Source organism: Atractosteus spatula, chromosome 1 (assembly GCF_055471065.1).
Source record: "Atractosteus spatula isolate fAtrSpa1 chromosome 1, fAtrSpa1.hap1, whole genome shotgun sequence".
In the NCBI taxonomy this organism is placed as follows: Eukaryota; Metazoa; Chordata; class Actinopteri; order Semionotiformes; family Lepisosteidae; genus Atractosteus; species Atractosteus spatula.
Window position 1 is genome coordinate 9,949,400 of NC_142706.1, and position 25,514 is coordinate 9,974,913.

Genomic DNA, 25,514 nt, shown 5'->3' on the forward strand with positions numbered 1-25,514 from the left:
TGATATCTTCCATTCCTTTGGTTGGATAAACCAGGCTACTGTCATCGTGCAAGTGGGTTTTAGTTTTTACATAAAGCCAAACGTGGGCTAAAATATAATTTGTTTGAAACAGCATAAACGGGAATATCAGGAAAGTCATCCTAATCACTGCCTAAACTCTGTATCTGATCGTACTTTGTCCCTCTTCTCTCCCCCTAGTATGGTGTCAAAAAATAACAAAAAGGAGGGGTCGGAAGTGTCAGTCATGAAAACCGAAAGACATATTAAAAAAAGAAAACTGAAGGGTGGTAGAGCTAGTGTGGGAGAAGACATAAAATCTGTAAAAATGGCCAGTTCGACTGATGATAAGCAAAGGACGGTGGTTTTGTCTGCAATCACTGCGCTCCTCGCCCTCTGCGTGGCTCCTCTTACCGCCCAACTCGATGGTGAGTAATTTATTCCGTAGCTAAGACTAACAGGACAAGCAAAACTCACACCAAGACCTCCAGAAAGTGCATTTACCGAACTTTAGAAAATTGGGGGGGACACATAACAGCAGAGCTCAGGCAGCCGAAATAGGCTGTGATTTAAGAGTTATTCGAAGAATGTGGAACGCACAACCGCATCTTTACCTACATTAAGTCGAAAGAAATCGTGTTTTTTTCATAGTTGCAGTGAGGTTTTGTCTACCGTAGTGGACCTGGAAAATAAGAAATGAGTCTGAAAAGACATGTATTTCAGAAATAAAAGTTTGAACACTTGAGTTGTTCTGATTTAAAGCTGACGTCTTTATTCGATCGAACGGTAGATCTCCTGAAGGCTCTGTCCCTGAATATTGACCGTCTCCATTGCAGATTAGAACTGACCTAAAACAAAACAAAAATGGTAAAATGAAAAAGTAAACTGATATAAACTGTATCCCTTGTATCACATGGAATATTGATTATATGATTTGAGATGCATTTACTTCATTAACCTCGTTTTTCTCATTATATTTTAAGCAGACAGAAGGGTTGAAAAGAATAATTCCCCTTGGGAATTACCGTGTATTTGCACATTTTTAGGCATAAGTATTGGTTAATTGTATTTACGTCTCTGGTGACGTTTAAAAAATTTGTACATTCAGGTTCTGTATCTTACTTAAGTTATTTCACAGATCTTTAAAAGTACCACTACCGCTTGCCAAGATGAACATTTTTTTTAATTAACTACACAGATTATTGTTAAAATTAAACAAATAGGCCTGTTGTTGTCAAATACAGTTGAATCATAATTATATTTTATGTTTTCTAATTGGAAATGGAGGGTTTCAGTACATTATGTTTACATTATGTATTGTAGTACATTATGTATGTAGAAGCTGATTTAATTAAACGTTCATGCATTTATCTAAACTTTTTTATAGTTTGTGTAATATAGTTTAAACCATAGGTAGACAGGTCTAGTCACCAAAATACTCTATAGGTTTTTATTCCACTTTTGGTTCATTCCCATTTTATAGCTGCTTCCATTTCAGAGCTGGGGGGGGGGGGGGGGCAGATTCTATATTGCAAGTACAGACATCCCAACTTTGGAAAAATTGATTTCAGGGAAGGGGTTCATCCCTCCCGTGAAAACTTGCGGTCCAGGGGGGACGTGTATATATGCAATACACAATAAATACTATAAGTCACCAGTCCATTTGAGTTGTGGCTTCTTTTGCAGATTTGAGAAAAAAATTGGGAGCAGGCTGGGGGGGATGATTTCTGGGAAATTATGGATCACTTGGGGGAGTCAGGGAGGAGACACTGATTTCCGGGGATGTCTACAAGTAATGGGCACAAGTTGGGGTACACCATGGACGGGAAACTAGCCCATCTCAGGGCACAAACACACACAGACTTGCACACAGTCACATAAGAGTGAGTGTTTGCAAAATCCAGTTAACCTACCAGTATGTCTTTGGGCTGTGGACAGAAACCAGAGCACCTGGAGGAAACCCATGTGAACGTAGCGACAATATACAAACTCCAAACAGCACCCAAGCTCCAGAATTGAACCCAGGGCCCCAGCACTGAGAGGAAACATTGCTAACCACCATGCTACCATGGAATTTCTTTGTGATTGCAATGACTTGTCCTAACAGAGAACTCTGTGGTACCACTGCTTTTCCTAAGTTAGAACAGTGATATAGATCCTATAATAGTTTGTAAACTACCCATGGAAGATTAGCAAACATGGTAGAAGGTGCAAAGGCAATTCAAAAAGATTTAGACAATTCATGAATGGGCAAACACCTGGCAGATGCCATTTCAAGTAAACAAGTCTAGAGTATGACATTCAGATAGCAAAAACATAGGCTACTTTTTAAAATATTAAACGGGAAATGCCTAACTGTGAAGTCTTGTTTATGTTTGTTGTCTATAGTCATAATTTTGAATCTCTGCACATGGTAGGGTCACAACAGTAATAAAAAATGAAAATAGAATGTTAGGATATGTAGTTAAAGGCAGAAGACATAAGCCAAAAATATTGTAAAAACTATAGTGCAATAGTGAGACCTGGAAACTATGTAAACGTGTTTTGAACAATGAGAACAGACGACACTTATTTACGCAAAGGTTGTGGCTGGATGTGATCCTTGGCAACCAAGCAAGCTCAATAGCGTGAATGGTCTTATCTTGTTTGTTACCATTCTTATATACTTATCATGTTTTCTTTTTTAAATGTTACTCAATTGCTACTTCTAAAAGTGTCTGTTAGAACATACAGGACTCCGAACCTCTAGGAATGGAATTGACTGACTGGTTTATCACATGTAGTGAATGTGTTATTTAAAGTCTATCATTTAACAAAACAAGCCTTTATCATTTTCTGCTGCCATCCTATCACCAATGAGGGTTCAGCTCTGAGGGATTTTTGCTGAATTACTGGTATAAAATTATGTTTCAGCAATGGACCTAATGGACCTAATTTTTCAAATAAAATATTACATTTTAATTTCTTAAAATATTTAAAGATTGTTCCTCTTTATGTCTCCAAATAGAAGGAGCAGATAGTTAAAAGATTTATACTTTTTTTTTAAATTAGAACTCGTTCACATCCCCTGTCAAGTCAGATTCTAGGCTACTGTAGCTTCTCCACTGCCACATTTTCTCACACAAGGCTTTTTAAGACATTGAACTAATCAGGGACGTTGCCTTGCTTGCAGAGCTACATAAAGGCATGTGACGCCTGTGTGTGTAACTAGGCTGGAACACCAGAAGCAGTCTGTTACAGAAGTGCCGTTGTGATGCAGAGACAAAGGGGGGAGAAGGCAGGCCAGCAGCGACACAAAACCTAACAGTGCGAAACCCGTGATCAGAACTAGTGTTGGAAGAGCTTGAAGATTTTGACAAGATTGAGAATTCTTTCAGTGTTGTCTGGAAATCAAATTAAGCTCCAGTACACTGTTTGTCAACTCAAGGACACAAGCTTGAATAATTTAAGTTTAATTATCCGTTCTGTATGAATGTTCATAAACATAATTTTATTTTAAACCAGTATATTTATGTTATGCAGGGAGTATGTATGTGGGAATTCTCTCTCTCTCTTCAGGGAACCATATGCTTTAACATGGGTAATACTTAATTGTCCTTTTGTATGATCTTTTATTCAAGAGGAGAGTTTTTTATGAACCATATAAGATCTCTTTCTCTGAAAAGTGAGAACATAAGAGCTTGAAACTTTTGGCGAAAGGCAGTTTGATAAGAAAGCTTATACATGGTTGGTTTTTGATTGCATCTTCCTTCCAGTTTCTCACCCCCACCGGAGAATCACTGCATTGAAGATGGATGAGGCGTCCTTGATGGTTCACAATGAGCTGCTGAATGAGTCTCTGACACTGTCATTTCTCTCTGACCACTGCTATCAGGTGAGAGGAGTTAGACAGTAATCTCTGTAGATATTGCAGTGTCACATTAACAGATGGCCATGACACTGCGTATACTGCTCTATATTTATTTCCTCATAAATGGCAGATTTACGTGGACACATTGCTGCTTGTTTTTTATCAATATATCGCTCATACTGTATTGATAGTTGATGTATTGCACATATTTTGTTTTAGTAAATGCATTGCTGTGCAGTTGTAGTAGGAAGAGAAACGCCACAAAACAATGCACATTATTAGATTAATTATTAATATATAGGCAGGGATTATTTTGAAACATCTGTATCCGACATGTAATTCTTTGGGGGAAAGTTTACCAAAGTAACATGAGTACATCCCGTGGAAAAATACCAGAATATTCCCTGCTTACCTACGCCAGGACATTATTGTTGATTGCAGTTGCCATACGAGGTTCTTGTCTTACACAATCTTTATATAATGTGCTTTTGGAAAACAATTCACTTTAATTATCCTTGCATAAAGTGGTTTACTGGCCTGCTCCAGACTGTGTGCAAGAAAATTCCAGGTTAGGTAATTGCAGTGACAGTTTCAGAATTAAGAAGTGTTTTCCTTCTCATTAAATTAACCTACAACTCTATAATTTGGACTTTTAAAACCTTGATCATCGGTTCTGCTTTGGCACGGCTTTGTCTATGGATTGTCCGGGATGATGACAATTTGTATCCCTTGTGATTGATTATTTCAAGACTTGTAGCAGATACAGATACTGTATGTGTAACAGAAGACGAACCTCAAATCTTCTTGCCAACATTTCTTTAGTGAGGAATCGTGTTATTTATTGCTGAAGTACATATGAAAGTGAGCTATGCATAATTGGCTTAAAATTAAAATGACAAACGGAAATAGCCATAAAAATCTATTGACTTCCAGCTACTTAGTTTAATATGCAGTGATTTAAGAATACAGTGAGACTTTGTGGATCATGGCTTTACAGTTTGATGATCTGCTTAGTTACAGCCAACGTTTTGAGTCCCTATTCTAGTTTGCCAGCAAAAACCACAGTTGGTTTGGCTATTTGCCTTGGAGGCAGCAAAGACTGAAGGCTTGCTGTGACTGACCAGTTGTTCAGAGAAAGGCAGGGGCTTATTTGATGATTTTAAAAAGGGCTTTAGCCTTAGCAGTGGGTAGGAGTGAATCTGCACCAGGTGACTGTGAAGCTGTTAATCATGTTCCAGGAGCAGCGAAATGCCCTCAGGCGATGACAAGGTTGTCATGTTCTACATGCAACTATCAACCTGCACGTACCTACAGCACAAGAATGGGCAGTCAGTTCAGCTTTGTTAGAAAGCCTCAGCAGAGTGCATGGTGAAGCCTTTGCAGATTTTCCACATCTTAAGCCCCCACTTAGAAAGTGAAAAGTCATTAGAAGCATGTTTTAGACTAACTTACAGTTTTTAAAAACTTTGCATTTGGATTTTAGATTTTTTTTTTGCATGTAACAATATTCACTTAAGATAAAGCAATATTCATACAGACATTGCTGTATGATTATTCAGATTGTGCTCAGTGCACAATTTCTATTATTGGCACCTGCCAGTTGGACACTGCCTCATCTGATATCCTTATATTCCAGTACAGTATTTTGTAAAGCTACTATATATGTAACAGTGTGACTGACATTTTCAAATATCTTTGAAACATATTTAGAAACCTGGTCTTTTGTTTATTTGTTGGTGCAAACTGGTTGTTTTTTTTTCAGGCTAATGGAACATTTTATGGTATACTAGAATTTACAGGTGACCTCGGACTAAATAAAGTGAATTTATAACAGCAGGAATTCTCATCCTTGTTTCCTTTTCCTTATTTTCTGTCCCTCTGTGGCACAGTGCCTATTCCAGATCTTGGGGACAGTACCAGCGAGTCAAGGGCCTGGTCTGCCCAGCTCAGCAATGTTTGTTGTGAGCACACAGCATCCCCTGTTTCTGCAGGCCAACAGTACCATCTCAAACACCGAGCTGTGCAGGTGGGGGCTCAGGAGAGACTTTGTACCTATACTGTATGTAAATATCCAGTTTCGATGTCAGAGATATCATGGTTGGAATCAAAACACTTTGTGGGGTCACAGCTGGGCGTACAGTATGTGAAGTTGCTGATGTAAGGGTAAGGCGTTTTCTCAGTATACCGTTAGCACTGGGACTCCTTCATTATGTACATTCCTTGCAGTAATCCAGTGAAGGTACCAAGAAACATGCTAAAGCCATAACTGATACAATATATTGAGAAAACATCGGGGAAAAGGCTGCCAGGCATAGCCACACAGTTAGTAGCACAATTTTTAAACTAACAACAAGGTGTTTGTCAGTATTTGAACAAAAATGCACTGATTTCAGGACTCCTATAGGTTAGTATAGTGGACCAAAGTACTAAGAGATGATATCACTAAGCATTACCATCAAGCTATTTGGTCTGAAAGCAAAAGCATATCCTCATGTAAGATTTCCTTTCCACAAAAAACAACAGGTCAAAGTCTTTTGTTGTCCAAATAGATTTGAGAATACATTGGAAAATTATTTCAAATGTTTTACATCCAACTTTTTAAAATGACTTCTTAATGTGCAAGATGTGACCTATATTTTCTGACACAAACATTCTCTCATTTTACAAAATTATATTTCTGTTAAAAGTATGAATTTTTTTGAGGTATCTCCTGGGTTTCAGTACAGCCAAACTGTCTAAGGATAATGCGGTTATAGAAAATGGACAGGTTTTACCTTGCAGTGAAAAGCTTTGAAAACGTCCTTGTCTAGATAGCACAATTTTGGTAAATTGTGACCAAATACTTAACTGAGGTTGTAACATGATTCATCAGTGCTATCACTTTCCTGCAGGACATAGATTTTTAGAAGCTATGTATACATTAATTGTTCATCACGTGACCAGGTTCACAGAATGGCAGCCAAAAGCCAGAAGTCCTGTTTTTTTTTAATTCTGGGTCTGTCCTAGATGGCAGAGACCCAAGGAGTTGGTTTTTTCCTAACTCTTCCACCCCTAAGAAAAAAGTGGTTTTCATTCTCTTGACCTGGATGGAATGGTTGTTCTGCTTTAGAAGGCATTGCACTCAGATGACAACTGTTGAACTGTAAACTAGAGTTTGTTACAAGCCAACAATGGACACAAAAACCAATATTGAATGCTCATGTAGCAAGGATCACATGTAGGGACAAAGTGTGGATATCAGTCTTACCAGAGGGACAGACCTGTGTGATTTCTCAATGAAGTAAGATGAAGAATTTGATCTGATTTTAAATAAATTAAAATAATAAGTGTAGATGTTTTGCAAGGTGACTTAAAACCTCTGCAATAAGTAAATTCAATTCCGTGATCAGTTTATAGGACATGACATGAAAGAATTAACAATCTTTTGCACTTAAAAATAGAAAATGGGTTAAAATAACATGGTTTGAACTCCACTTTGCTCATTGTGTGCGAGAATAATATTTTTATATTTTCTGGAGTGAAACAGTATTTCTATTATTGTTGTTTTCAGTGTTCACTTTAGCTTTGGAGAGCATGGAAATTACTCCTTGTGGATAAAAAATCTCAATGACACATCCGGGCACATCACCTGTGCCATTGTTACAGATAAGGAGCCTGTGAACAGCAGCTTGCGTGAGTTTTGATTCTGTAGAAATTCTTTAAAAGCGTCTCTTTTAAATTATTTCCTTTTGATAATGTCATATATTATGTTTATTGTCTGACTTACTACCATCAAGGTTTTAAAAATGCCAAATGGACTGAAAAATGTAGCAGTCTCTATTGAACATCATATGACTTAACATTTGGTTTTGTACTGTCATTCACTTTTGTGTGAACAGTCGCACATTATTTATCTTCTTTTCCTTCAGCCATTCTGGTTGCCTTCCTGGTGTATACTGGATTAGCTATTCTTGTAGCCATTGGAAGCTTCCTCATGGGGTAAGGGAATTTACTTCCACTTTTATAAATGCACACAAATAATGTGCATGAAGTGTCAAACTCATTGAACCTGACATAACTGGAATTTTACACATTTTTAAATTTCACTTTACTTTAGTATAAATTATTTTTTTACGGTAGGTACAGCATGACATGATGTTACAACCCCTCACCTCTGCCAAGCACATACAGTATGGTTGTAGGTCTACTAATATTTTAATGATTCTGGTGCATCATTACTGTATGATCTTGTGATGTGCTAACACTTAATTGTTCTTTAAATATTTTCTGTTAGTAAAATTAAACTTGAATTCAATTAAAATGAATATTTCTGTTGGAACAATGTTTTAAATGTAATTTTTTGTAATATTTTATATACAGGTAATGCCCAGTATGTTATCTTGATCTTTCCCATGCAGGGGTTATAGATGTCAGCTTACTTCCTTTATTATTTTAAGTTGTGAGGTTAAAATGAACAACTAAATAGCTTTAAAGAAAAATGATTTACTAGTACTTGTCATCATCCTGGATGTTTGCAATGTGATATCAGTGAGAGGCCTCATTTTAACCAGAGAAGGGTTAGATAGCAGTGTAAGAGGTAAAGAGAATTTTTTTTTTATTTGTGTTGCTGATTTCCATTTTATCCTCAGTTTGGATTTTGTGAGAAACCTTGTGTCCAGGATGGGAAGTACCATGGAGACTGAGAGACTGATCAATTCTGTAAGTTAATGGCTTCATCCTTTCATAAAAAGAACATTTTAAAGCTGTTGGGTTTACAGCTTTTTATAGCAGTGTTTTATTATAATAATAATTAATACTTATACATCAGCACATTCAAATTATGAAATGGATATAGTAAGAATTCCTTACACTTATATAGCACTTCTGTGGTTACTCCTCTCAAAAAGCTTTACAGGTAATAAGGCCTCCCCTCCACTACTACCAATGTGTAGCCCCCCACCTGGATGATGCAACCTAACGTCAGCCAAAGAGTGCCAGTATGCTCACCACACACCAGCTATCAGTGGGGAGTTTTATGTTCTCGTGCAATCCTGGATAGCTTAGGCTTCACTCACATTTTTTGGTGGAATTTGTTATATATATATATTATTTGTGTGTTGTAGTTTAAAATTCAAGGAATTTGGGATATGATTCCAATTTGGGTTGTGACCAAGATGTTGTGTTTCAAAAATGAAAAATACAGAATTGGAGAGTTGCCTCTGCATAAGATTTTCTATTTCATTCATTCCCTTTTAAAACTTGAAAGTGTAAAGTACACAATTCTTGTTATTTTTTCAATGCTGTATCATTTGAAAAGGGATAGATACATGTTAGACAGAAAACTCCAAATCTCTTTTAAGAGTTTCACATTTTTTAATTGAAGGGAAAGACACAAGGGCAGCATGGTGGCACAGTGGTTAGCGTTGTTGCCTTGTAGCACTGTGGCCCTGGGTTCAATTTCTAGAGTACTATCTGCTTGGAGTTGCATGATCTCCCCATGTTCATGTGGGTTTCCTCGGGGTGCTCAGTCCAAACACATATTGATAGGTTAATTGTCCTCAGTAAAAATTTGCCCTTGTATGGGTGCGTGTGCCTTTGGGTCTGTGTGTGCATTGTAAAGTACTGGTGTCCCATCCAGGGGGTATCCTGCCTTGGGCTCTGGCATCCCCCTCGACCCTAAACTGGATAAAGAGGGTTAGAAAATGGATGCTTTGAATTGAATTGAAAGACACACCTGTCTTCATTATTGAGGTGGCTTTTCCATGTTCATGTAGATCCACGGAGATGCTCCACAGTACTCAATCTGATCTCTGTTCCAGGAGCTAGGGTCCCCTAGCAGAACAGTGGAATACTCTGCCGATGCATCTGGCCCAGTAACCTCCAGTACCAGACTGCGATCTCTGGACACTTTCCGAGGGTATGACATTCATATTTCTCGCCCCAGAGCTGTGGGTTCTCCACAACAACACAATTATGAAGCAGTGGGTCCATTCTCTTTGCTGTCTGATACCCCAGAAGACCCAGCCCGAACTGGGCAAGCCTAGCAGTGTCAGTCCTGTAGGTTGGAGTGTGGCAAAGTACAAAGTTCACTGAGTGTTTACCTGCTTCCTTAAATGTTTCTTTTGTTCTCATTGTCAATTTTTTGTCATTTGTCATTGTCAATTTTGCACATTTTTGAAAAACAATATGTAGTCTCCTGTGACACCAAGGTGCAGTGCTTTTATATAATGATACAGTTGTTCTGCTCTTCAGGTGCAATGGTAAAGTCATTGTTAATTTTGCTGCTAGTACTGCAGCTTACTCCAAAATGCAGTTTTATTGTACCGCAGGTAAGTGTTTTATAACGTGGATTACAGCCACTGAACTATTGGTCCTGTAGGTTGTCCCTTGTGATCATGATCTTCGTGAACTACGGAGGAGGAAGATACTGGTTCTTCAGGCATGAAAGCTGGAATGGTAAGTATGCCATCTGCTGACACCTCATCCAGTATGGTTTGGATGTTAATGTTTCATGGTAGTGCCTTTTAAAATTGAAATCCTCTGTTGGTGTAATTTAATTATTTACAGAAGAATAAACTTCTTCTACACCAAAAACAATATGGTTTAATTGCGGGCTGTGGGGATTTGGGTTATGCCATGGTATCTGGTATATCTCTGTGTTCTCCCATTCAGTATTGATAGTATTTATTGTGTGCGCCACCTTTCAACATAGATTTTCTCCAAACTGAAGCATACTCTGCCTTCAAAGCTGCCACATCACAAAATGATTCCATAGTGCTTTTTGGTTTGAAGGCACTTTCTCTGAGAATATCAAAGGGCAGCTTAGTGCTCCAGGGAAACCAGGCAATATCCTAAACTGATTTACCGATTTTGTTTAAAAGTGTTATGTTGAAATGCTTTGTCTTAACCACACTTTCTTGCTTCTCTAGGACTAACAGTAGCAGACTTGGTCTTTCCCTGGTAAGATGAGAATATCTTGGTCTCTGATATTCATCTGCTTTGTCAATGCAAATTAAGTGAAACTCTTTGTGATAAATTCTAGTTGGGTAATTGGGTGAGATGAATCATTGAAACAAGTGTTTATGAAAGGAGAAACTGCACGCCTTATAAGTAAAGGCTGTATATTAATCAAGGAAATATGTTGTTTTAAAAAAAGAACACTATGGTAAAATCCATATTGAGGTAAATATTATTTTCAGTTTGGCACAAGAGATTGATTTTTTTATATTTCATGGTGAAATAAGTGCAAATTATGAAACGTGTTTCCTTAGTAGGGTATGCTGGTGCATATTCTCAGAGTGATACTGTGATTCACGGTCTCTTTTCCCAGGTTCGTGTTCATCATGGGCACATCAATCACCCTGTCCCTGAGCTCTGCCCTGCGTCGCGGCTCTGCTCAGTTCCAGCTCTTCCAGAAGGTGCTGTGGAGGACACTGCAGCTCTTCCTTATTGGACTCCTTGTCATTAACCCTAATTATTGCCAGGGCCCTTGTGAGTACACCATACTGTCCTCCTCACAAGCTCTTTTTAGACTCCACCCTGACTTATAAAATCCTTAAAGAATAATGAGGTCTAGAGGTGCTGGAAAAAAAGAGCTATAAAGCGCTTTTTATTCATAAGAGTACATAAAAACAAGAAAAAAAACTTAGGAAATGCACAATAAATCAGTGACTCCTCTCCTTAACCCAACATATACAGATGCAGCCATTCAAAGTGCGCGTCACAGACACGTACCGCAGGTGACGTCGCTCAGTATGACGCAAGATGACGCGTGGCACCGCAGTACGTGATTGGTTGACCGACAGGGGCACTCGTGGTCCGTTGGTCTGTCGTAGAAAGACTTACAGTAAAAACGTCTTTGCTGTGCCCGTTGTAGATATTGAATTTTACCACTGAAGGGAAATCTTAGTAGCTGAGCATAAAAAGAATAGGAGCATACTGTAACGCGTGTGAAGGCCATAAACGATATTAATTTTGGAACATAAACATACAGTATATACTGTAGCTGGTCTTGGTACTTTAAAGAAAAAAATACACACCAGTATTCCATTTCTCCCTAAACATTTTAAGCTTTGAAGTCTTTAACTAACATGATACCGGAGTCAACAAGCATACTTTTAGAATTTGATTAAAAGGGAATATAATATGGAATCGCGTATCTAAAGAATTTAATAACGGTATTCGTGTGCTGCGACAGGGCTGTGTAGGGCTTTTTCGCCTGCCTGTTCATGCGAGCTGTCTTCTAGCCGACTGGTCTAGGTGCGTGACTAGCAACTGGGAGGTTGTGTGATCGAATCCAGCTGGTGCCGGACTTTTCTTTTAACAAACATTTCTTCGAAAAAATAGAATAGCGATATTATGGACAATAAATTGACTTTTATATTTCAAAATATCGCAACATGAACGATATTTGCGATATTTTGAACATATCTTCCCTTCTGACAGCGGTTCCTCCTTCTATTGTGTGTGTGTGTGCAACAGAGTAAATTTTTATAGAGAAATGGAGGCTGGACAGTATGCGTTACAATATAAACATTTATATTGATTTAAATCGTGTTCTGATTTAAATCGCAAACGCGTGTTTAATTATGTGTTTTTTAATCATAATCAGGCTAATGCATTTCTACATTTTCTGTATGAACCAGCTTAGAGGTTCATACAGAAAGACAGCTTGTGTTTAAATTGAGTGTAAGGTAATTTATGCTTCTAAAGTCATGGTCAGCATTTATTATTGTACTGTGCTGTAAACTTTTTCTGTGCCTAGTCACATTATTTTATAGCGTTTTTATTGCGTTATTAAATCCGGTGGCGCTGTGTGTTAGAGTAGTTTCCTGACTCCCTTGTCACATGGTCTGTGATTGAATCCCATAGAACTATGACTTTATTTTTTAACAAACATTTCTTTGAAAAAATGAAACGTTTCCCTTGGTCAGAGATTAAATAAAACCTCACTCGCACCAAACAAATTTATATTTCTAAATATCACAAAATACGTTCATTGTCTTCCAATCGAGTCGAGTTGACATTGGAAGCCTGCCACACCCGGACTGTTAAACCAACGCATTAGCACGTCAAAGCCCATCGAGGGTATTGAGCCAGTATTGCCTTTAGTATTCCCCCCTCTCCCCTCAATTCAATTCAATTCAAGGTGTTTTATTTGCATGACAGATGGGTACAAGCAGTGTTGGGTATGTATATTGTAACGCTTACGGCAGACAGGCACTGTGTAAGAGCCGGCGCACCAGAGCAGCGCACCGAGGGAGCGTCTGCATTTCTAACTTAGTTTTTAAAATTAGTCAAGCAATATGAAGCATCTCCTTTTACTTAGTGCCTGAGCATAAAAAGAATAGGAGCATACTGCAACGCGTGTGAAGTCCATAAACGATATTAATTTTGGAACTTAAACATACAGTATATGGCTGGTCTCGGTACTTTAAAGAAAACATACACACCAGTATTCCATTTCTCCTAAACATTTTAAGCATCGAAGTCTTTAACTAACGCGATACCGGAGTCAACAAGCATACTTTTAGAATTTGATTAAAAGGGAATATAATATGGAATCGCGTATCTCAAGAAATTAATAACGATATAATTATATTCATGTTGCAAAAGAACTGCAACGGACATAAAAACTCCCTTGCTTTTAACAGAGCGTTCCATAATTTCTAACTACGAAAATGCCAGGTGAAAGGATTTGTAAACATATTTTGTTAAAGCAAGTCAGAACCCATTCAGAGCCTACATTACATTTTAGCGTTTCATTCTGAGCAGAAGACCCTCACACCTGAAGAAGGGGGAGGTGTTTTTCGCTGGAAATCTCGCCTGCTTCTACTTTACAACCGGAGTGCTGGCTGTGACGAATTAAACCGGTATTACAGGTTACAATCACAGACCATGTGACATGGGAGTCAGGAAACTAACACAGCGCCACCAGATTTGATAACGCTATGAAAACGCTATAAAATAATGTGACTAGGCACAGAACAAGTTTACAGCACAGTACAAAAATGCTGACCATGACTTTAGAAGCATAAATTGCCTTACACTCAATTTAAACACAAGCTGTCTTTAGCCCTCTAAGGTGGTTCATACAGAAATGTAGAGATCCAGGCTCAGAACACACAGCTTCATTAGCGAATACATATGCAGGACAACTAGAGAAGACGTTTTACAGAGGATGGATTTTTAGAAACATCCCATCAGTGACATCACTGAAGTCAACTCCTAGGTACTGTAACTGTCGTGTGGATAGTTTCACAAGAATCAGACAAAGGTTTAAGCATCGCTTGTTCTAGATAAAACTGCAAAAAAAAACAACAACCCATAATGTACTTCTTTGCGGCTCTGTTTGCCCAAATCATATATTCACAACGTGAAATCTAGAAAATAATATTACGTAACCAAAATCCGCAATATGGAAACAGAACCTGTGTAATTGTTGATAGATGATGTACTCGTAACATTTTTTCAAGACGAACTACAACATTTAAAAAATGACTTGTATGTACTTGATATCTCTAATCAATCCACGGGTCCCAGCACGAAACGAAAGTAAAACGCATACCGTTTCGCGCTTCTTATTAGTTGCTCAAAAGTAATTTGACCGTATGAAATGCATAATATAAACCTAGAAACATATACGTGAGTAGTACTTAAGCACTGTAGTATCGGTGTTAAGACATACCTCTCAAATACTGTAAATCAAGTTAAAAATATCTCAAGATTCTGGTCATAATGAAACCATGTTTCGTGTATGTTTTCTTTAAAGTACCGAGACCAGCCATATACTGTATGTTTATGTTCCAAAATTAATATCGTTTATGGCCTTCACACGCGTTGCAGTATGCTCCTATTGTTTTTATGCTCAGCTACTAAGATTTCCCTTCAGTGGTAAAATTAGATATGAATATTCAATACTTAAACGGGCACAGTTAAGACATTAAATATACATATACATACTGTATACAGTACAGTTTGCATACGGTAATATGTTTATGTCCCTAAATCAATCTCTTTTATGAGCATGTGAAAGGCATGGTGAATCACTGTACTTTGCATGATTGGAAAAAAATGCGTGATTGCGAAATGCTGTGGCGTTACTTTTACAAAGACGGTCAATGAAAAAAAGAATGTGGACCAGGGCAATACTTTGAGTTTACAGCTTGTCCAAGGTCATTTATTATTAATACTATTATTAATATCTTCGTTAAAGACTTTGATGGCTACAGCTCAAACATGAGAGGTTGAGCTTTATTAGCTCCACCTTGCGGAAATTCCGGATACTATTATTTTGCTAGCGGTATTTACCGGTAACTCGCGGTATTTACCGGTAGCTTGCGGTAGACTGCGTACAGCATACCGGAAAATAATGCGGTATCGCCCGCGCATTTTGAATGGCTGCATCTGTATAGAGCTTAACTATAACAATTGTTTCCACTCACACCTTTTCTGAGGTAAAAATTCCTCACTTTGATCGGTTATCTTTTCAATGCTCTTGCAGAAATACCTAGTTTTTTTTTTGTCTCCTGAGGGAACAGTGTAGATTCACACCGAAAAAACTGCTATTGGTTTTCCTTTGTGAGCACGGAATAATCATACCCTGCTCTCCAAAAGCATGGAAATTACATGACTGAAAATGTGAGTATTTTATGTAAAAAAGTCAATTCTATTCTACCCTCTGGGCTCATTTAAACTAATCTATAGTTTTGAACCTTTTTATTTTGAAAGAATTGTGAATTGTATTGGGACGGGAGTTTTTTAACTTTTCTATTTACTTTAACAAATCACTATAGGTGCAGGAGGATAAGCTCTAAACACATTAAAGAACTATAGAAACAGTTCTTACTTGTGAAGGTCCAGGACTCTTCCTCTGGTGTACTCTGTAGGCAGAGCCCCAAGTTTACAGGGGAAACGCTCAGTTTCGCCACCAGTTTGGTTTCACCCCTCACCCTCCTGGCCTCCAGTGTGCAGTTTATCATTGATGAATCTTACCTGATATTTCCTTAAATGCCAGAAGAACTTCCTATACTGCTGCATTTCCAAGTTGAGAACTTTCCCTTACAATGTGTTGTTTTCTGTGGTAACAGAATCTACTTTGTTCTTTAGGTGTTGCACTATACCTTTAAGTTCAGGTATTTGTTTTGTCATGTAATCCAGGAGTGCGTGGGTAAAGTCCAGCTCTGTCTGAGATCTTTTAACACTGTCCATAGCCGATGCAAGATTTCCATATGATTTCCTAATGTTTAGAGTTGGAGTTAGCATATTGACTTTTCTGGAATTTCATTGCTAAGAGCATACCACTGTTTTGTTTTTTTTGAGTGAACCGTTTTGACAATTTATGTACACCTCTCACTCTCCGTGCCTGCTATATTTAGCTCTAAGCCTATTTCTGTGCTCCTCCTTTCAGTTTCCATAGACTCTCTCCGAATACCAGGAGTCCTGCAGCGACTGGCCTTCACCTACTTGATAGTGGCTGTTCTGGAGATAATGTTTGCCAAGCCCAAAGTAGAGAACATCCCTACGGCAAGTGACTAGTCTTTTTCATCAATATAATTATACAGTGCTGTATGGAACATTGCACATGTGACTTTTACACTCTTAAACATTGATAAGGATGTCTGAAAATTATAGAAATTATTTACTTTTCAGTTTATACATTTATAACGTATAGAAAGCACATATTCAGCTGTGCACTAAATCAAAAGATCTTGTAGCCAGAGGATCAGAGCTGCTGGTGGGAAAATTATAATCTTTTTTGTTCAAGAAGATGTTGTGCTTGTAATATTTCTATATTATTATCCATTTCACTGTCACATAGTTTGAATCTCTACAAAAGCTTAATGTATATTTCTTTGCATTTTGTACAGCTGGATTTGAGTCTCACTGTTTATCGAAATTACTTTTAGCTGGCTAATGCTCCTTTTCTCACAGTCTCCATTCCACTTCTGGGTGATTCTTCATGCCACTGCATTCTGGGATTGAACTTTGTAACAGTGAGCTGGGGTGCAAGCTTCATTTTGTCAGTAATGTACAGCAGATGAATTTGAATGTGTTTTCTCTCGTTCTCAGGATGTCTGGTGGTTCCCTGTCCAAGAGCTGGTGCTTTATTGGCCAGCCTGGCTATGTGTCATTGTCCTGGAGGCTGTCTGGCTCTGTCTCACTTTCCTGCTCCCAGTCCCAAACTGCCCACTGTGAGTACCACAGGCACAGATACCCCTGTACAATGACAGTTTAACCTGAACTGATAGTGGGAGTTCTCACCATCTCTGATGTCTTGCCACAATAAATAATAAAAATGATCAAGAGGATTAAAGTGGAACTGCAGTCCCAATTTCTCAGACCGGTTATTGAATCACGGTGACAAAATAAATTAATTGACTTTATAGACAAATTTTACAAACTTCAAATTAAGCACCAAATCATGAACCTTGTGTACTGTAAAGTCTCCATGTTGTCGCAAACTCGCATTTGAGTTCCCACAAGTTGCGATGTGATGTGGCCCTTTCTGCTCACTAGTCACGGTAATGACTAATGTAACGCGATGTTCAAGCAAATAAGTTGCTTTCCAACAGATATGTTCCAACGTGATCTGCATGCAGTGTCAACAAGTAGTATTTGATGGATGTATTCACAATTGTTTACAATGTAATAAGGCTGCATTACATAACCAGACATTTTGTTGACTTGTTCTAAATCCCACAATATGGCGCTGTGCGTACCTGGAAATTAAGCTATTTTGTGCCGTGAATTGGGGGTTTTACAAGGTAGTGTGTACATTTTACTTTGATTGTGGTTTGTAATGCATTTTTCAATGCTGATTCTTTCTGACCCAGATATATAAAAAGTGTTGCAGTTCCCCTATAAAGAAATAAAGAAAAATTAGTTTATATACTATATGTTTGTGTGATCTATATATCCAGCTATTCCTAGAGCAATTCTAAAAACAACTAAATGGAGTATCTCTGTTTAGTAATTCCCACCTGAAATAGCAGCGTTCCTCTTTAAATAAAGGAGGAACATGGGAAATCCAATTCTTTTCAAGTGGCCAATTTGTGTTACTGTCTCCCTCATTTCAGAGTCTGCTGCCAGAGAGAGAAATTCTTAATTTGCCCGTGTTACTGCTGCTGTGCTTATGTTTCCCTCCATTGTGCGTCAGGTCACATCTTTAGCCATTTCTCCATTATTTGTGTATCTACATATTACAAGCTATGTGCAATACAAGTGATGGTGATGAACTATTATTTTTATTATGTAAATATTGTGTTGATGATTACTTGTGCAACACAAGGCTTAACATGTATACAAATTCTGCTAGCATATGGCATAATTTGTAAAATGATGAAACATTTTGTCTGCAGAATTTGACTTTGAAGCACCTGTGTGTTCTTCCTCCACCTTGAGTAAAAAATATTTTTTCTCCTCTTGCATTTTATTTATAGTGGCTACCTGGGACCAGGAGGAATAGGAGACTTTGGTCAGTATCCAAATTGCACAGGAGGGGCAGCAGGATACATCGATCACTTGCTCTTAGGCGAAAATCACATTTATCAGAACCCATCTTCTCATGTAAGTAAATGAAGAGGGCTGTCTGTGACCTGAAATTGTCTTTCTGCCTAGGAAGATTGCGAGACGTATACATTTGTCAACTGAGCACATAACACTGAAAGCAGCCTTGACTTCCTAGAAATGGGTCTACTCAGTCTTTAATTCATATGTTTGTTTAGACTTTGTGGTACCAAGCATAAGTACTGTAACTCATGCTTTTATTACACGGTATAACATGTTCCATGTATACAGTGAGAAATGATTAAGGCTAAGTGTGATCATCTCTAATAGATAAACTTAAGTCTTCTGAATCAGAAGTGTTTCAAAGTGACGTCCTCACTGGCATCATTGACTTAATTGCTGTTGTTTGCTTTGCCCATATAAAAATACAGTAGTGATAACATTTTTCTGTATATTTAGCCCTAACAGTATTTATATGTAAACACATTTGTGCACTCCTGTATGCTTGTCCAGGTCCTCTACCAGTCCAGAGTGCCATATGATCCAGAGGGGATACTAGGGACCATTAGTTCAATTGTGATGGCCTTTTTAGGACTGCAGGTCAGTCTTTTGTGACTCCTGTAAAGAGTTTGTATAATTTTTCGTGTTTGCTGTCTCATCTCCTTTTGTTTCTCTATCTGAGTTGTATTGTCTAGCACCAAAGCTTAAGTTTTGTTATCATGCAAGGGAGTTTTTCAGTGAGTGTAATATATTTATGGTATTTTCAAATTGAATTTGTACACAGTCAAAGCCCATCATCAGTCTCCTGACAGGTTCCTTGATGGTATTGGCTATTTACTTTAGGCCATTGTCATGCTACGTAGTGAAAAGCCACTCTTCCAGTCACTCTCTTAACTTTTGTCTTCCTGTCTCGAAGTTTTAAGTAAATATTTAAGTAAAAGTAAAATTCTAGTTGGGTATTTAAGTAAATATTTAAGTTAAAAAAACTGGACAATGGAAAAAACAGGATTACATTTTCAGCACTATTGAAACATAAGGAGAGGATCTGAGATACCCTACAAGGCTCACTGTTTTATTCGGGGTCAGCTCGTATCAGACATTTAATAAGCCGATTTTTCAAATAGGAAGACTCAGAAAGAAGTCTTTCAATTTCAACACTAAACGTCTGTAACATACAGAACCCTGCGTGCTTGGCAAGATACTAGGAGGTTCTGTGGAGTCCCCATCTCAGGTGTTTATTCTGTCCTTTCTAATCTTTAAACCAGATCTTCTCCTGTTCCAAATATTGATGGACCAAGAGGAGTTCACAATTGTCTATTTAATGAAAACTAAAATTTCAAACTATATCCCTGTCTGAACGTACAGTGGAACTGAATTTGGCCTGATTGATTTTTTTCCCCTCTCCTACACCGTGGCAATTCGCTATTTCTATTAATGGTAAAATATTTGCTGTAAAAAGTCTCTGAATCTTTTTGTATCCTAGTCCAGTCATGCGTCCTCCTCAGCTGAGCCTTGAAAGGTATTTGACAGAATAATTAGACACTGAACTTTGTTATAGAATTGAGGTTTTGATCACCATTTACCTCTCACAAGATAACATGACTGTTATGTTCATATACATACAACCTACCTAATTGTAGTATGTCTCCATAGAGTATTCATATTTATGTGTATATGTTGAATAAAGAAATACAATATCTCTGATCTTATGTAGGCTTAATAAAAATAAAGAGCTCTCTTCATATTTTAGTCACACAGCATAAAATGCATTCCAGCTTCTTATGAAAGATTCTGAGCCTGATCGATAAATTCTCTGCTTATAACAAAAACTCTTTTTGTTCTCACCAAGAAAGGATTGTGCTATGTTCAGGAATTCTACAACTTTCCACTCATTGCCTAATTAACTGAAGTCCTTTTCTCTTTTTTTAAGTATTTTTTAATGTGAATGAAGTTCTGGGATGGAGGTAACATGACAGAAGACCTTGTTGGAGATATTACTCAAACATTACATTTTATTTCTATAGGCTGGAAAGATCCTTCTGCATTACAAGGACCTCCACATGACAGTCATGGCCAGATTTCTTATGTGGAGCTTTGTGCTGGTGAGTAGTAGCGCCATGTTGAAAATTGAAAATATTTTTGACATCACTTCCTATTGAACTGTAAGGTAGAGAGGTTTGCTTCTCTGCCAAACAAGCCTAAACTGTTGCTAGAGATTTATTATGGCATTGCTTTTCTTCTCAGAGTTGTTCAGTGGTAGCACAAACACGTATGCAGTGTTGTGAAATAGCTGTGGAAACAAGTTGTGCATTACAAAAGAATACAATGTAAAAATTTTTACCTAATACAGTGTAATATTGATATTCTACATTGGCACTGGCAGTACATACTCAGTAGGATTTTAAATATACGTTGAACACTTAGGTGGGACTTTCACATACTGTACATGTAGGAATCAAAGGTTTAGTTAATGAAGACCTATTTTTGACAGACTGCAGCCCACCTTCACATTTTACCTAGCACAGTACTGGTGTGTAAGATCAGTGTTTGTGAAACTGGTACTATTAACAAAGTAATCCAGGAAGTAAACACCAGCTTCTCTGGAAGAAATATACAGTTCCTCAAAGGATATTTTCCACATGACTGGTAATGATCCAGTAGAGATATTGCGAATCAGTCTGATGCAAGTACAAGTGTAAAAGTTTTAACTGTTCATAAAGAAACAAGGAGCATCTCAGGCACATCCGCGAGAACAGGAGCCAAAATCATTTCGAGAAGGTCTCCAAGAATTCTGTTTTACTGCTTAATAACCCTTCTTTTAATCCTTTTCTTTTACTGCTTTTTGATTAAGTTTTTTGTGAAGACAATCTCATGCTTACCACTAGGGCTGCGAAGTTGCAAATTTAGTCTCTTTATTTTGTTTTTAAAAACCTTCCTAAATTTATCTATAAAAGCACTCAAATTTAGTTAGGAGTACAGATCCTAATTCACTTTTTTTTTTACATTACAGGGGATCATTTCAGCCATCTTGACCAAGTGTTCAAAAGACCACGGGTACATTCCTGTGAACAAGAATTTATGGTACTGTCCGAGAGATGCTTCTGTTTGGCTTACATTACCGAAATTTCCTTTAAATAAGAATATATGCATGATTGTAATCCTACAGCTTTTAGTATGATAACTAACCTTTTAGGTGGGACTTTATCATATGGTTTCTGTGAATATACGTGTATGATGTCATATAATATTAATGTCATATCATCTTTAACTTCTTTATTCCCTAAGACAGTATCCTAATTTATATGTGGGAAGTTGAACTCTTCTATTCATACCACATTACCTTTGATACATACCTTCCTGATATCAATACACAGTAAACTGTTTGCACCTGCATATGGATTAGATTAACAGTAAATGTATGGTGTAGATAACCTGTTAGAATGCTTATTTGGTGGTTTAACCCATGTATATCCTAAACTTATTGTACCCCTTTGCTTCAGTTTACTATCTTGCATGCTATTTTTTGTCTTAGTGTTGTGCTATGCTTTCTTTACTCCACCAGTTGTGATTTGTAGTGAGCTTCTTGTCTCTCATTGCCTTAGTTTGAATACTGCTTAAACATACGACTTCCCAGGATATCTGTGCCTCACTGACCCAAATGCAATCTGTCCTGCTTTTACAGGTACCACTTTTTCCTGAAGGACACCCAATGACAAAGCCATATCATTATAAAGAAACAGCCTTACACAGACTTCCTGAATCGGTTTCGGATAAATGTCAAGTACAGTTTTTTGCAAACCCTAACCTAATTTGCATCAGATTGCCCTTTGTTTTTTCCTGGGATGGATATAGATTGATATGGACCTTAGCTCAATTTTTTTATTTCCAGAGACACATGACAGTCACACTTAGTCAGCCCTTCTGACCGTCTTTTTATTTGTCCATTATAGTGTGAACACTTACCCTTTGTTTGGCCTCTCCATTATACACTGTCTTCTCTTCATTTGCTGTGTTGCAGGTCTTTTTCATATGTCACAACACTCAGTTGCTTTGCCTTTGTTGTTCTGCTCATTATCTACTACTTAGTAGATGTGAGAAGGTGGTGGTCTGGAGCTCCCTTCTTTTACCCTGGTAAGTAGTGAGCCATGGAAGTATACCTTCAATAATATGACTTTATTTAAATAAATACTGCAGTATTTGTGATTGTCCCAAGCATCTACATTCTAGATGTTTACGTAAAAAGTGAATTGTACAGAACAGGATAAATTAAAGGCCTTCTCCACCAAGAATGTTTAGATATTATTCTTTACACATTTCCTAACTCAGGATTTTACCCTTTTCACACAGTGGAGCAAACCTTTTGATTAAATGGAAATATTAGTGTATAGTGTTGTCAGCCTAATTTCTTCACAAAACTGTTGAATCTAAGAAAAAAATGTAAGATTTTTTTTTTCATGGAAAGCACAATTAGACAATTAAAATAATTGGTAATTACATTAATAACACCGTTTCCACCCATCATGCATCTTGTTTGTTTGAATTATCTGTCTGGATCAGGACAAAACACAGCAAAGCATAAAGTTCCCCAGGGCTTTTGGCTCAGCTAGCTTATTTGGTTGCTCAAATCTATTTGATCCAAAGACCTCATGCAGTCATAAATTAGAAGGTGATGGGGTATCAGCTTCCACAACATGGCTAAGTAACTTGTTCGACACTCTGATGGCCCTTTGAGTAAAAAGGCAGCTCTGTTTACAGTTCTAAGTGCACTTCTTTTAAGTGACCTGAATATGCCAGTAACAAGTGTGCTTAGCAAGTGGTTCTACTGCTAGTAATGTCATAACAGCAAAATGGTCTGGGCTAGCAGCAGGAAATGCATATTTGTTGACATAAGCAAGTCTATTCACATAATAGGCCTGAATTTAAAATAACCTTCTTGTGTTAAGCATACCCAGCATAAAATGAATTGGTTGTTTGGTGTTGAGTCTATGTTTTACACCAAAGGTGTCAAGGAGAAAGTAAGCCCTTTGTGTAATACCTTTAAAGTGCTGTCAACATAAATTAACCGTATTTTGTTCCCAAAAGCATTTTGAATATGTTCATAGTTATTTCCTCATTTCTGTCTCTAACATGTTTCTGTCTTTGTTGCTGAACATGTTAGTACACTTCCTTAGTTCACATGAAATGCTGTTATTATATATTATTACTATGTTCATTTCTGATGACGTGAAGTTGCCGTTTTTATCTTGGTGATGTATATTACCATTGTGGATAATCTATTTTTTTCCACACGTCAGATTTTGTCTGACTGAGGTGGAGTGCAGAAAGGACCACTGTGTTGCATTTGGTAAATGTGCTTCTGAACAGTACTTGGATTTAGGTTGTTGTTACTTTTTTTTTAAGGCATGAACTCCATCCTGATTTATGCTGGACATGAAGTATTTGCAGATTACTTCCCCTTCAGATGGAAAATGACAGACACCCAGTCTCACGCTGAGCACCTGACTCAGAATCTTGTGGCTACCTCTGTCTGGGTTCTCATCTCCTACCTGCTCTACAGGAAGAAAATCTTCTGGAAGATTTAATCATGGATACTGAAAGACTTTTGGGCTTTGTCAGCCCAGCCATTCTGGGAACATTGACTGGGAAGCAGTGATCTGGCTCAAGATATAAAAACTCACTGTCTTTATCTTAATTTGATAGAAAAAGACACCATATCATGTGGAACATAGCCTGAAATGTGAGGCCATTGTTTAAAATGTACAGCTGAAAGTTTGTATTTTTGTAGATCTTTCAAACTGAAATTTTTAAATCACAAGGAAGTGTTCTGTAGCACATGGCACATAGTTATATTTGCCTTTTTTGTGCATTTGTGTATGATATTCCGTTCTGAAAGTTTTGCTGCCCAAAGGAGAACAGTGGCTGAACAACCCAGATCTCGGCCTTGTGCTCTTGAGCATCACTGGGATTGGGAGGACTTTGGAGAAGGAGATTGGGAGCCAAGAATCGTGTCCCCGTGTATGTGTGTTCTAGAAAAAGAAACATGTAAGATCTGGTGTACTTTTTATTTGAAAGGTCTACCCATATCCCAAAGCTGGGAAATCCTAGAACAGAGTAAGGGCCAAGATGAAACCATAGAACCTAACAGTTTACGGGACTTCAGCTTCAATTTTATAAATTAACTGTGGCTGAAACTATTTCTAAAAATCAAAAGTTTTATTTTTTATACTGTGCCGGGTTTTCTATTTATTAAACTGCACTAATAGTACACACAGTTCTAGTGTAAAGGTGTAAAGCATACAATGAGCTATGATAGAAAATAAAATATCCTTTTGCTTATACTAATCTTTTAAAAAACTGTTACTAAGTTAATAGTCATCTTTATTTCAATGTTTCATTTAAGAGTGATAGTTTTAAAATGTGTTACTTGGTGAAGTTTACCATACAAGATTTTAATGCAATACAGCTTTCATTTGGCATTGAATATGTGAAAGTAAATTGTATGAGGACAAACATGGTTAATGTGTAAACTCAATAATACACTATGGATTGGAAAAGTAATTTGAATATGTGCAATTTCAATATACTTGAACTCTAAAGACAGCTGAAATTAAATTCTGTGCATATCCTCTAATGACAACATTAATTAACAAATAATAATAATTCAAAATGAGATAATGTATGATAACATTTTAAACTGAAAACGCATATTGTTCTTAGTCCATTCATTATATTTTCTCACGTTCATTAATTTGGAAATGTATTTTTGCTTATTTTTTTAAAACTATGGCACAGAAAGCACCAAAAAAACTGATATTAAAAAGGAGATAAAAGATCGATTTCTTCTATAAAAACATGAACAATAAAATACGCTTGTCAATGAAATACTTTGTAAATGAGTTTTGTTTCTTTATTTGGCACTCAATGTTAAGCAGGGCACATATATATATATAAGTATTGGGCAAGTGTCTATTTTGCTATAAAACATGAATTTTCTACAATTAAGTTCTTTAATGTAAAAATGCTGATGATGAGAGCCAGGCCTGTCATCCTTTAACTTTTCCATGGTCTCCTCTGCAGAAGAGATGCCTTTCTTTTAACAAAAGGTTGTTGGAAAATGATGTAAAAATAAGATTTTCACTCATTTTCAAAATGATGATTATTTGTGAAAACAGCAAGCATG

General features: G+C 37.3%; 1 protein-coding gene across 2 annotated transcripts; it reads left to right on the top strand.

The window, feature by feature from the left end:
• Nucleotides 1-199: 199 nt before the first annotated feature.
• Nucleotides 200-25,217, top strand: hgsnat (heparan-alpha-glucosaminide N-acetyltransferase). Of its 2 annotated transcripts, XM_088915819.1 has the most exons (18): nucleotides 200-425; nucleotides 3,753-3,871; nucleotides 5,737-5,873; nucleotides 7,398-7,519; nucleotides 7,756-7,825; nucleotides 8,476-8,545; nucleotides 9,646-9,743; nucleotides 10,206-10,282; nucleotides 10,756-10,786; nucleotides 11,157-11,317; nucleotides 16,236-16,351; nucleotides 16,898-17,019; nucleotides 18,268-18,394; nucleotides 18,848-18,934; nucleotides 20,359-20,436; nucleotides 21,345-21,415; nucleotides 22,353-22,465; nucleotides 23,735-25,217. In XM_088915819.1, exons 1-18 carry the CDS (start codon nucleotides 200-202, stop codon nucleotides 23,914-23,916), a joined length of 2,007 nt encoding a protein of 668 aa, XP_088771945.1. In that variant the 3' UTR covers nucleotides 23,917-25,217. The 2 variants fall into 2 exon arrangements, with proteins under 2 accessions (XP_088771945.1, XP_088771954.1); XM_088915828.1 differs by lacking the exons at nucleotides 22,353-22,465; nucleotides 23,735-25,217 and adding an exon at nucleotides 22,017-22,125 and having other exon boundaries at nucleotides 221-425.
• The last annotated feature ends 297 nt before the right edge of the window (nucleotides 25,218-25,514 follow it).